Genomic DNA, 13,062 nt, shown 5'->3' on the forward strand with positions numbered 1-13,062 from the left:
ACCTACAAACCCAACCCCTGCAAATATTTTCTCTCAGACTATAGCTTGTCTTTTATCCTTATGAAAGAATAAAAAAATCAGGCCTAATTGATCAGTATTTCTTTTTATGGATCATGCTTTTGGTGTCAAGTTTAAAAACCCTTTGCCTAGCTCTAGATCCCCCAAATTTTCTCCTATGTTTTATTCTAAAGTTTTTATAGTTTCACCTTTTACATTTAAGTCACAGTCCACTTTGAGTTTGTTTTGCATAAGGTGTAAAACTGAAATCAAAGTATTTGGTTTTCTGTTGCATTTTTTCTTTTTGCCTAAAGATTTTCAATTGTTCCAGTACTATTGGTTGATAAAGCTATATTTCCTCCACTGAACTGCTCATACATCTTTGTCAAAAATCAGTTTGAGCCAGGTGCAGTGGTGCGTGTCTGTAATCACCAGTGGCTCAAGAGGCTGACACAGGAGCATCACAAGTTCAAGACCAGCATCAATCACTTAGAGAGGTCATAAGCAACTTAGTGAGACTCTGTCTCAAAATAAAAAATAGAGCTGAGGATATGGCTCATTGGTTAATCTCCCCTGGGTTCAATTCCTGACATAAAAACAAACAAACAAAAAGAACCACAGAAAAACAAACCAGTTTGGAACTGAATAAACATTTCTCCAAAGAAGATATACGAATGGGTAATAAGGACATGAAAGATGCTCAACATAATTATTAGGAACATAGAAATCAAAACTACAATGAGATTCTACTTCATAACATCTAGCATAAAAATTGGGATCCCATATGTCCCTGAGGTTCTTTTCTTTCTTTTTTTTTTTCTATTTTCTCTCTGTTGTTCAGATTTTGTTATTTCTATTGTTGTATCTTCCCTTTCACTGATTCTTTTCTCTGTCTCCTCCATTCTGTTGTTGAGTTTTTTATTTCAGTTATTATATTTTTCAGTTCTAAAAATTTCATTTGGTTCTTCTTTGTATATTCTGGTTTGGGGGCTGAGACTTTCCATTTTTTAATTTGTTTCAAGAATGTTCACCATCGCTTATGGAAACATTTTTATCATAACCACTTTAAATCTTTGCAAATAATTCTGACATATTAGTCACTTTGGCTTTGGCATCTATTGATTATCTTTCTTATTTGTTTTGAGATCTTCTTGGTACTTGGTATGAGTGATTTATTGAAACTTCAACATTTTTATATTATGTTACGAGGTTCTAGATCTTATTTACAACCTTCTATTTTATTTTATTTTATTCTTTTATTGATTTTTATTTTTTTAAATACATGACAGAAGTGGAATGCATTACAATTCTTATTACACATATAGAGCATAATTTTTCATATCTTTATATATAAAGTATGTTATGCCAATTCATGCCTTTATACATGTACTTTGGGGTATTTTTGCATTTCAATTCTTATTACACATATATACCACAATTTTTCATATCTCTGTATATAAAGTATGTTGACACCCAGTTCAAGGCTTCATACATGTACTTTGTATAATAATGATGTCCATCACATTCCATCATCCTTGCTAATCCCCTGCCCCCTCCATTTCCCTCCCATCCCTCTTCTTTATCTAGAACTCATCCAATCCTCCCATGCTCTCCCTCCCTAACCCATTATGAGTCAGCCTCCTTATATCAGAGAAAACATTTGGCATTTGTTTTTTTGGGGGGGAGGGATTACAACCTTCTATTTTATTTGGCTCTTATTGACATCATTCTGGCAAGGAAAGCGTGGAAATGCCTGATTATTGACTGGTGGAAGTAGTGTAGGTTCCCTACATGGCCTTAATTAACATCTGAAGTGGAGGAACTTCTCTTTATTGCTGGACAGAGATGGAAGACTCATGTATTTGGGGGTTCTAATGTTGGGGTATGTATTAGTTTCCTCAGGCTCTCATAAACGGATTGTCACAAATTGTGTACCTTAAAACAACAGAAATTTATTCTCTCACAGTTAAAACCAGAACTTCAAAACCAGTATGCTGACACACTGGAAGGAAGGTTGGTTCCTTCTGAAAACTCTCAGGCAGAAATCATTCCATCCCCTAATTTCTGGTATTTCCCCAAATCTTGATATTACTTAGTAAACAGTAAATCCGATATCTGCCTGCATCTTCACATTACCTTTTTCTCTGAGTATCTGTGTTTTTTCATGCTGCCTTTTAAAAAAAATATTTTGGGGTCTTCAAAATACGGAATCATGTTGTTGGCAAATAGGGATAGTTTGAGGTTCTTTTATATTCATATCCCTTTGATTTCTTTATTCTAATAGCTCTGGCTAGAGTTTCAAGTGTGATGTTGAATAAAAATAGTGAAAGAGAGCATCCTTGTCTTGTTCCAGTTCTTAGAGGGAATGCTTTCAATTTTCTCCATTTGAATGATATTGGCCTTGGATTTAGCATATATAGCTTTTATAATGTTAAGGTATGTTCCTACTATCCCTAGTTGTTCTAATATTTTGAAAATGAAGTGGTGCTGTATTTTGTCAAATGCTTTTTCTGCATCTACTGAGGTGATCATATGATTCTGTCTTTAAGTCTATTAATATGATGAATTATGTTTATTATTTTCTTTCCTTGATTTATCTTAGTCTGGTTTTGGCATCAGGGTGATACTACTCTCATAGAATAATTTTAGAAGGGTTTCCTCCTTTTCTATTTCATGGAATACTTTGAGGAGTATTGGTGTTAGTTCTTCTTTGAAGGTCTTGTAGAACTTGGATGAGAATCTGTCTGGACCTGGGCTTTTCTTTACTGGTAGGCTTTTGATGGTGTCTTGTATTTCATTGCTTGAAATTGATTGTTTCAATTGTGTGTGTCCTCCTCAGTTTGAGTAGGTCATATGTTTCTAGAAATTAATCAATATCTCCCAGGTTTTCTATTTTATTGGAGCATAAATTATAAATAGTTTCTAATTATCTTCTGAATTTCAGGAGTATTCATTGTGATATTTCCTTTTTCATCACGAATTTTAGTAAATTGAGTTTTTGCCTATGGGTTTATCAATATTTTGCTGAGAATGTTCTATAGTGAAGGCTTTCTAGTTGTGAATTCTTTTAACTTGTTTATCATGGAAGGTTTTTATTTCATCTTCAAATCTGAAGCTTAATTTTGCTGGGTATAGAATTCTTGTTTGGCATCCATTTTCTTTCAGAGTTTGGAATATATTATTCCAAGATATCCTTGATTTGAGGATCTGGGTTGAGAAATCATCAGAGATCTGAATTGGTTTCCCCTTAAATATAATCTGACATTTTTTCTCTGGCAGCCTTTAAAATTCTATTCTTATTCTGTATGTTTAGGCATTTTTTTTAATAATGTGACTTGGTGTGGGTCTGTTGAAATTTTGTACATTTGGGATCCTGTAAGTCTCCTGTATTTGATTTTCCACTTCATTCTTCATGGTAAATTTTCTAATATTATATCATTTAAAAGATTATGCATTCCTTTGGCTTATATCTCTGCACCTTCACCTATCCTGATAAATCTTAAATTTGGTCTTTTCATATTTATGTTCATGTTCATGTTATCTTAACATATTCTCTCCATGGTCAACTTTATTTTCAAGATTATATATTTTTTCTTCATTGTCTGAAGTTCTGTCTTCCAAGTGAACTAGTCTGTTGGTGATGCTTTCCGCTGAATTTTAAATTTGGTTTATTAATTTCTTCATTTTGAGGATTTCTGTTTGATTTCTTTTCATAATCTCTATTTCTTTATTGAAGTGATCTTTCATCTCCTGAGTTTTATCTGATTTCACTCCTTAAATCATCCTTTACCTTGTAGATCAGTTTAACTATATATTTTATAAACACCTTTTTTGACATTCCTTCCACTGTGGTGTCAATGGATTCTATTATTGGCACATCTTGGTTTGTTTGGGATAATTTTTTCCCTTATTTTTTCATACTGTTTTTGTGTCTACCCATCTGTCACTGTGGATCTGAGGCAGTAAAGTTTCTGTCCTGTAGATTTATAGTGTCCTTGAAGGTTTACAGTACCTTGCCTTTAAGGGGAGACAAATAATAACACCAACCAATCAAACAATATTTAGCCTTAAACTAAATAGCTCCTATTAAGATGTCTACAGTTTTGACACAATAAACAAAAATTATGTGTTCAGTTATTGCCTATAATAAAAATGGCAAGTTTGCAAAAGTGTTTACAATTTCAAGTGGTGAACAAAGAGAGAACAGAAGTGGTGCAGGTTGTGATGTTCATGAGGAAGGAGAAGATAGAAGTAAAAAATCATAGACAGAGTGAAAGAGGGAATTATAGAAGCTGGCTGTTAGAAGGGGAAAAGAGAGAAATAGAATCAAGGGAAACAGATAATTGAGAGGAGAATATATATATATATATATATATATATATATATATATATATATATATATAATTTATATATATATATTAATTATATATAATTTAAAAATTAAAATAGAAAGAAGAAAGTGTAAATAAAATAATAAAAAACAAAACTGAAATATATTATTCAGATATCCCAGTTCTCAAATAAACTGATGTATGGAAAATAATTGGTTTCAAAAATGGTAGAAATGTGAGAAAAAAAGAAAAAGAAAAGGGGAAAAAAGGATCTCAGTGAAAAATTGAACAATTGTTTCTGCTGGAGTTCAAAAATTTCTCAGCTTTCCTTCTCAGCAGTTATTTGGAGTTTGATGCTTGCTCCTACCCTCAAACTCCTGGAGTTCTGGTGTAGGCTTGGTACGCTCCAGCTTCTTTGCTGAATGTCAGTTGGTCTGGATGTTTTAAGTCAGCACACCTCCATGGACCAGTAGGTGCATGCTGGAACACTTCACCCCAGGAATCTCCTTTGGGTTCACTCATGTGGTGTAGGAACCTGTTCTTAGCCCACTAAATCACTTGAAGACCCCACAATTCCTGTTTCTTTGATTCAGTCTTCAAATTCAATCTCTCCTGCCCCCATGCTTCTCTCTTAGCTGGTCCTGAGGGCTGGGGCTGAGCTTGCAGGCTGGTCCTGAAGCTCTGTGCTGGACCAGGTAAGTCTGCAGACCCCACAATTCCTGTTTCTTTGATTCAGTCTTCAAATTCAATCTCTCCTACCACCGTGCTTCTCTCTCAGCTGGTCCTGAGGGCTGGGGCTGAGCTTGCAGGCTGGTCCTGAAGCTCTGTGCTGGACCAGGTAAGTCTGGTGGCTAAGCAGCATGTGGGGTGTTGAAGCCCAACCATGTCAGGGGCCCAGCTGTTCTCTGTTGGATGGGTCAGGGCCAAGCACCAGGATTCAAAACTGCAAACAATGGGCCAGGTTGGGAGCCACAGAGGGGTTGGGGGACTGGGGAGTCAGAGGACTCTGTTGGATGCTGGACTCATGCTGGACCTAGCAGGACCTGGGACCAGGGGATTCTGGGGAGGGAGTCAGAGACCAGGTTGGTGCCATTGCTGGCCTGGGTGGGCCCCAGGGATCAGTGGGTGCCAGATCAGCTGGCTAGGGAGCTGAGAACAAAATGCCCTCACACCCTTTTCCAACCTTCCAACTCTGGGACCCTCTGTCCCATCAGTCCCTGTGAGCCTCAGGATTCACAGGGCTGGGGAGACCCCAACTCTTTCCAGCCTCTCTAACCTGTGTTCATCCAGGCAAGATTCTCCCAGTTTCTAATGTTCCACAGCGACCTAGCTGCAAACTGGGATCTGAGTTTTCAGATTTTGTAGGCTCTGCCATGCTGTAGTCCCATGGCTCCTGGATGGGCTCTCAGAGGACAACTGATAGACTTCAGTGAAAAGGTTTTAATTATATCAGATTAATGAGTCAAATAGCCTCTAGTTGGGCTAGGGCAGACTGCCCCTCCAGGTTTTTCAATCTAAGCTCCAGGGGGTTGTGGTATTCCCACTGTTTGAATTCTGCGTAGCCAAGCCAAGGGAAATGCTGCCTCACGCTAATCCGCCATCTTTGAGCCCCACTTTATGCTGCCTTTTAACAGTATTATTGCCTACCCAAATCTAGTATGATTGTCTCTTAGCTACTTATATTTGCCAAGACTTTTTCCAATAGAGTCTGAGTTGTTATGAATTTGCAAGGTACCTACCTCAGGACATACAGGTTTCTCGTTGTTACGTCTTCTTGATAGTTTCACTCTTTTTTTTTTATTATTATTACATAACAGCCTTTTTGTCTTCAGTAGCCTGTATTTTTCATAAAGTCTATTTTTTCTTGTTAACATAATTTCTCTAGCTCTCTTTGGGTTAAATGTTTGTATGATACAACATTTTTTCATCTTTTAAACTTTCAGTCTAGCCTGGCACAGTAGCATTTACCTGTAATCTCAATGATTTGGAAGTCTGAGACAGGAGCACTACAAATTTGAGGCCAGTCTTGGCAACTTGGTAAAGTCTTAAGCAACTTAGTGAGAACCTATCATAATTTTTTTAAAAAGGTCTAAGGATATAACTCAGTAGTTAAGCACCCAAGATTCAATGCTTAGTATCAAACACAAAAAACAATAAATTAGAGTGGGGGAGAATTACAAAAATACATTTATTCTGTTTTTTTTTTAAATATTTGCCTATGTAGTTACTTTTATTGGTGTTCTTATTTTTTCCTCATGGATTAAAATGACTGTCTAGTATTCTTCACGATGAAGTGAATGACTCACTTTACTAGATTTAAAATTTTTTTTAGTTGTACATGGACATAATTCCTTTATTATATTTATTTATTTTTTAATGTGGTGCTGAGGATTGAACTCAGTGCCTCACACATGCTAGGCAAGCACTGTACTACTAAGCTACAACCTCAGACCTTCACTTTACTAATTATTGTAGGGCAAGTTTGCCTATGATTTTCTCAGGTTTTATGTACCTGCATATACATAGCAAGATAGCAAGGGCAAGAATAAACTTTAAGTTGATTAAATAAGCAACTTAGAAACATGGATGGGCTATCCACAGGAAGAACTGGTCCATATTTCAAGTGTGAAATTTTTGAATGATGAGCAACTTTCACTCTAAATAAAAGAGGATTGGTATCATTCATGAGAAAAATCAAATAATAATATAAATTTTACAAGTACAATACTACCTTTCTGTTTATTCATTGATATAGTCCTAGTGCCCAGCATACTACTTGGCATGTGGTAGATGAATAAATGAATAAAGAATACTAGAGAAGACCAGTGTTGCTGGGAGATTGAAAAAAAATGATTTCTGAGGGTTAGCTTTAATGTTGATGAATTCTGATAGGATGATACACTGGCAAATTAATAGCACAATGTTTAAAATGTACAATTCTATCCAGTGGTTACTGCATTGATAGGTTTTGAGTCTTATGTAACCCATAAATCTTTAGAGATATTTTTGAATAATTTATTTGATTAAATGTTTCTCACTTTGCAAGTCTCAATGTGTGCTTCTGTTTGGGTAAAAAGATGTTAACTACTGTCGATTTTCATGACAGAATGGGCGCTTAAAGGAGGAACAGAACTGGCACATAAAGAACCTACTAAAGGAACTAAGTGAGGATAAGTCAGATGGATTACCAGTTGTAACGAGAGAGGATGTTGAAGAAGCAATGAAGGAAAAATGGAAGTTTGAAAGAGACCAGGAAAAAAACTTGAGAGGTGATTTAAGAACTTAAGAGAATTTTCATGGAAGTGTTAGTTATTTCTTGAATGTACTAATGTTTTTGTCTTTCAATATATTCAAAAGAATATATTTCACATGACATCATTCCCACCACAACCACAAACACATGGAGGTGAATGAGCAGGCGAGGGAAATAACAAAGTAGGCAGAGGTACTGAAGCCAAGTGAGGAGGAAGAATAAGGGCAGTGATCAAAAATGAAGATGGATGAAATCTGACTCTTAGCACTGAACGGCATCTGTGAGAGACCACTCTGAATTTCTTCTCACAGTGTGGATTTTTTCTTTCTTTTGTGACATTCTATTGTTTGGTGAGTTCATTGGCTTTAGATTGGTAATGATAAGATGAATATAACAAAGGAATACCCACTCCCAATGTCTCTAATGAAGATAAGTCCCACATTCAGATGGGGGATAGAGGCATTAGACTTAGAAAAGGGGAAGTTTGGAGGACATGGATAGAAATGATGCTAGGAGTGGGAGATTAAACACCTAAGACATATTGACCTAGAAAACCATGGTCCTGGGGTAAGCTGGACACGTACAGTTTTAATGCATGCATTTCCTTTATTCCTATTCCTTCATCCTAAACTTGTAGCTGAGATTTCTAAAATCACTTTTGTCAAAAACTCCATAAATATTATGTCTGCTAGGAGGCTAAAAAATATGGAAAGAAACTTATGGACTCACTATCAGAAATATCTAAAGTTGGAAGGCACAACAAGGGACTAGATCTTCCTGGATTTCTCTAGGTTTTTTCAGAACACCTACTTAACCAAGCACATTGCATAAAGCAGTCACACCACTCTAGATATTTGTTGTTTGGAGTGAAATAACCTCCAAAGCCAAACATGAAGAAGTAAGCTCTATTTTTAGAGGTCAAAACTGTTTCATAAAACTCTCCCTTCCCAAGTCTCTTTATGGGCAGTAGTGAGGCTATGAGGTGGTAGATAGGGTATTTTGTAAGACTTATCTCCAAAAGAGGTCAGCATGTGTTTGAAAGTAATGCCTTAATATGTCCCTTGAGTTGGGATTGAGACCTCCCAAAGGACTCTCAGGTCTTCTTGGTGAACTGTCTTCTAAGGGGAGAGGGCTCAGTTGAAGAGTGCCTGTTTATGGTTTGGCTGTATGTGTGTGTCATACAAGACCGGGCCAAGTTGGATAACTGAGCACAGCAGAGGGAGGGAGGACATATGTGGTTTTCCAAGGAAGAAAGCTCACGAAGGCCAAGGAAGAGAGGCAAAGTGGGAGAACAGATGTAACTGGAAAGAATTTCTGAGACAGATGTGCCAACTAGTCCCTTACAGTTCATTTTGGTTTGAAGCAGAAGCAGCAGCTCCCCTGGGAACTTCTTAGATTCATGGAATCTCAGGCCCCACCCAGACCTACTGAATCAGGGTGCATTTTTTATAAAATCCCAGGGGGTTCATCCTGTGCACAGCAAAGTTTACAAATTACTGCTACAAGTCTTTTCTTCCAACTTTTAGTTAGGATCGTTCAGGTACAAGGATAAAAATCCAACTCAAACTAGTCTGAGCATAAAGGGAATGGTATTTTTTCATTTCATATAACCAAACCACAGAAAGGGCAGGGTGCTGCTGACCTCTGTACAGGGCCTACATGGTATCAGATCTCAGATTTTTAAAAAAATCTGTGTGTGTTTGTGTATGTGTTACTAAAAAAGGGAAGGGAAAAGGGAAGGGAAGGAGTTTTAAGAAAGTAAAACAATAACCACTACCTCTACCTCTTTCCAATACTTTAGTGACAGCTACTAACCTTCAACTGAGGGGCTGAATGTAGCACAGGGCTCAGACAGTTGCAGTCTGCTCAAATGAGAGAACAGTTGCTCTCTGGGTAATAATAGTAGTACTAATTATTAAACAACAAAACAGGCACTATCTGTTAGGAGATTTAAAAATATATAATCATATATATATATATATATATATATATATATATGGAAAAAAACATGCCTAAAGTCCTTACAGAGCACTGGACCCTAGAACATCCCTCTGGTCTAACTGGAAAGCTTCAGTTGCTCAAAAACATTTATTGAGAACCAACTAATTGTCAAGCTCTGTGCTAAGGGCTTTATTTACAGAGATTAATAAGATGTGTCTTACCCTTAAGGAACTCTCAAACAGGTGGTGTGTGGTAATGATTCAAACAGCCATTAAGTTCATTGGACTGTGCGTTGTATAATGTTTCCTATTAAAAAATATTCAGGCAAGAAATGGGGCACAGGCCTGTCATCTCAGTGACACAAGAGACTGAGGCAAGAGGATCACAAGTTTGAGTATAGCCTTGGCCACTTAGTGGGACCTTGTCTCAAAATAAAAGTTAAAAAGGGCTGGGGTGTAGCTTAGTGGTAAAGTTCCCCTGAGTTCAATCCTCAGGACCCCACTTCCAAATACTCAGCAGTATTATACTCAAGTTTAAAGACTGAATAAAATATCATGTTTAGCAAGTGCACCAGAGTAAATGTTATATGTTTAAAACAGCTCAATATTTATGCATATTTATTTGGGGGAACTGATTTTTCACTCTAAAGTCTTACTAAGTGGGAGAGTAGGAAAAGACATGTTATCATGACTTTCATATGCTATCATTTCACACAAGGGAAATTCAAACTAGTGCATTTACTTACAAACAATTTACTTACAAAAATGACTGCCAAAGACATAAAAAAGACATGAGTTGAAATTACTTTTGTCCAGAGGCATAATGGCCAGAAAAAATGACAATCTACAAATAGAGAATACATATGATATAATGCATTGCACAAAATAGGACCCATGTTAAGCCATCACAGGACTATTTAAACTTATGGGTTTCTAGGCATATATATCCTTTGATCACAGACCCAAACCACACATCTACTCTATAATTGGAAGCTTAATTTTACTTGGCTTTTAAATCAGGAAGAATAAGCAATAGTTTAAAGTTTATATTTCCCAAAATTATATACATAAAACAGTATTTATAAGTTAACAGAATTTTAATGCCAGACCTTAACTTCATAAAACCAGATTGCAAAATATTATTGCAAGGATAATAAAAAATGACTTGGTATCTTGATTTTCTTTCCAACAGATATGCGCACACAAATAGGTAATGCTGAGAAACTGTTTCTCGAGAAACTCAGTGAAAAGGAATATTGGGAAGAGTACAAGAATGTAGGGAGTGAACAACATGCTAAACTCATCACATCCTTGCAAAATGACATCAATACAGTTAAAGAGAATGCAGAGAAAATGTCAGGTCAGTTCCAACAAAGCTAGATCAAATTCATTAAAAGATCTTTAGGGGATATATATTTGGTGGAAGAAAAAAATGGATACTTCTACATGAATCTCTGCTATGAGCACAATCAGCTGCATGTCCCCTGCATCAAGGGAATGCAAGTGAAATATCTCATGGAATGGGGAAGGTGGTCCTCTGAGGCATCCATAAAAACATTCCCATGAAAGAGGGAGTCAGCCTCTATCCAGCTAGGACCAGGAAATGAACATGAGTTTTGAGAAGGTATCAGTCAAGTGAGACCTCTCTTTCCCTTCACCATGCTCCCCTCTTTGCTTCAGCCCTGAAATAGGAGGCTTGGGAGCTCAAGGCAGAGGAAACACAGCAGTCCCAAGCTAGGAAAGAGGAATAGCCATCATTTTGAATGAACCTGAATGTTTTGTTTACTACAGTACACTGGACATATTAAGTACTTATTAGAGGACCTTTTATTACCACAAAGGAACCAAAAATTTCATAGAAATTGCCATATATTTTATCAAGAGGAAGTCACTAGCCTCATACAATGAATTTTAAAGGAAGAAAGGAAATAAAATTGCTTGACTTCCCATGGGTCATGCTTGTTGAATGCGACACTTTCAGTGAGGAATGGGAGGACATTCCTCCCATTGATTGAATAGAGAATCAGAAGGCCATTGGTTCAGTGGTGGCTTAACAGATGGTTCCTCCTTATCTTTGAAGATTTGTGATTTATTCTCTTGAGGCACTCCTGATTTGCTCTGTGGGCTTGTTCATATTCTCTTCTTGCTTCCCATGGACTAATTCTTGCAGTGTTCTCCAGCCCAGCTTCTGAAGAGAAGCCAGGTGTCTTCATTTACCTAACAAAAAAAAACAACCAAAGACCTTTGTCCATGACTCCTCATGGATTGCTAGTCAGTCCCAAAACAAACTCTTTGGTCAACTGTCCCAACTTGCTTTATTTAGTAGCCATCAATGATCCCTGACAGGGGTAGGGGTGAGAAAAAGTACTCAGGACTACTTTTATGAGATTTAGCCAGAAGTAGGAGTTGGGAGATTGGGTATAGAAAACAGGCACTGGTATATCCTGTGATATATAGGTCAAAACTAGTTTTTTCCCCAAAAGAAAAAAGAATCTTAGCCCTGATAAGTAATTAGTCACAGAGTATTTTGTACTTTACTAGGGGCACAGAACAGGGATCCTTAAAACTTTTTTGTATACTAAGAGTGAGTTAAAAGACTTGGGTTCAAGTTCATTTATAAATAAATAAATATTACATCCTTAGGTCTTAATTTCCTTCTCTATAAAATGAGAGTCCCCAGGTGTTCTCCAAGATGATTCACCGTTCCAACTTTGCTTTTCCATGTAATCCTTTTAAGTTCCTCACAGATTAATTGGGCCCACTTTAAAGATGTGGAAACAAAGGCTGAGAGAAGTTAATTGACTTAACCAAATTCACATACTTAGTAAGTAGTGGAAAAGGATCTTTGAACCCAGGTGCATCAGACACTAAACTCACATCCTTCAAATAGGCCTCCTAGCTCTGTGATCCAGTGAGGCAGGGATGGCTCTCTAATACCAACTGTGCCTGCAGAGATGACTGCTTCTGCTCAGTTTCTCCAGAGGAAACTGAAAGGAGGCCCCACCCAGGAGAGGATCAGCTCAATGAAGTTGTGTCATGCCAAGAAGTGAGTGACAGAGCACAAAACTCTCAGCAGGCATGGAGGAGTAAACCAAAGCAGAGCCAAATACCACAGGGAAGTCAGAACAATGCAGAACAAGCTTTAACCAGTGTGATTTGTGGGCTTGTCCCTATTTTCTTCTTGCTTCCCATGGACCAAGGTCCAGGTTTTATGGTTTCTTTCAGATGTTAAGATTGTAAAATCCATTACACCTAAACTCCTGTTCCATTGCAACTTTTAGGTTGATTGTTGTTTTGTTACACCTAAGTTTCAAACTCAGCCTCTGAATAGTAGCCACATTAGATTGAGCATCTGAGCAGCCAGGAATCTCACAGCACAAAGTCATAATCTTCCAAGCTCCTAGTTGCAGTGTCGCGAACTTTTATGAAAAGGAAACTTCTGCATACCCTTATTCTCTTTGGCTGTCTTCACAAATGAGTGGTTAGTAATTGTCTCTCAGCTCAGAAAGCATCATCCAAATCACAAAAGATAATAGATTTT

At 37.1% G+C, this 13,062-nt stretch overlaps 1 protein-coding gene across 3 annotated transcripts in view; it reads left to right on the forward strand.

The window, feature by feature from the left end:
- Ccdc83 (coiled-coil domain containing 83) overlaps positions 1-13,062 on the forward strand; it is a 56,762-nt gene that overhangs the window by 17,873 nt on the left and 25,827 nt on the right. For 2 of the 3 annotated variants that reach the window (XM_013357644.4, XM_040285066.2), the window contains exons 4-5: positions 7,435-7,597; positions 10,714-10,881. In XM_013357644.4, coding sequence (XP_013213098.1) covers positions 7,435-7,597; positions 10,714-10,881 — 331 coding nt within the window. The remainder of the gene's footprint in view (positions 1-7,434; positions 7,598-10,713; positions 10,882-13,062) is intronic. The other variant, XM_040285068.2, reaches the window with a different exon arrangement.

Source organism: Ictidomys tridecemlineatus, chromosome 4 (assembly GCF_052094955.1).
Source record: "Ictidomys tridecemlineatus isolate mIctTri1 chromosome 4, mIctTri1.hap1, whole genome shotgun sequence".
Classification (NCBI taxonomy): domain Eukaryota; kingdom Metazoa; phylum Chordata; class Mammalia; order Rodentia; family Sciuridae; genus Ictidomys; species Ictidomys tridecemlineatus.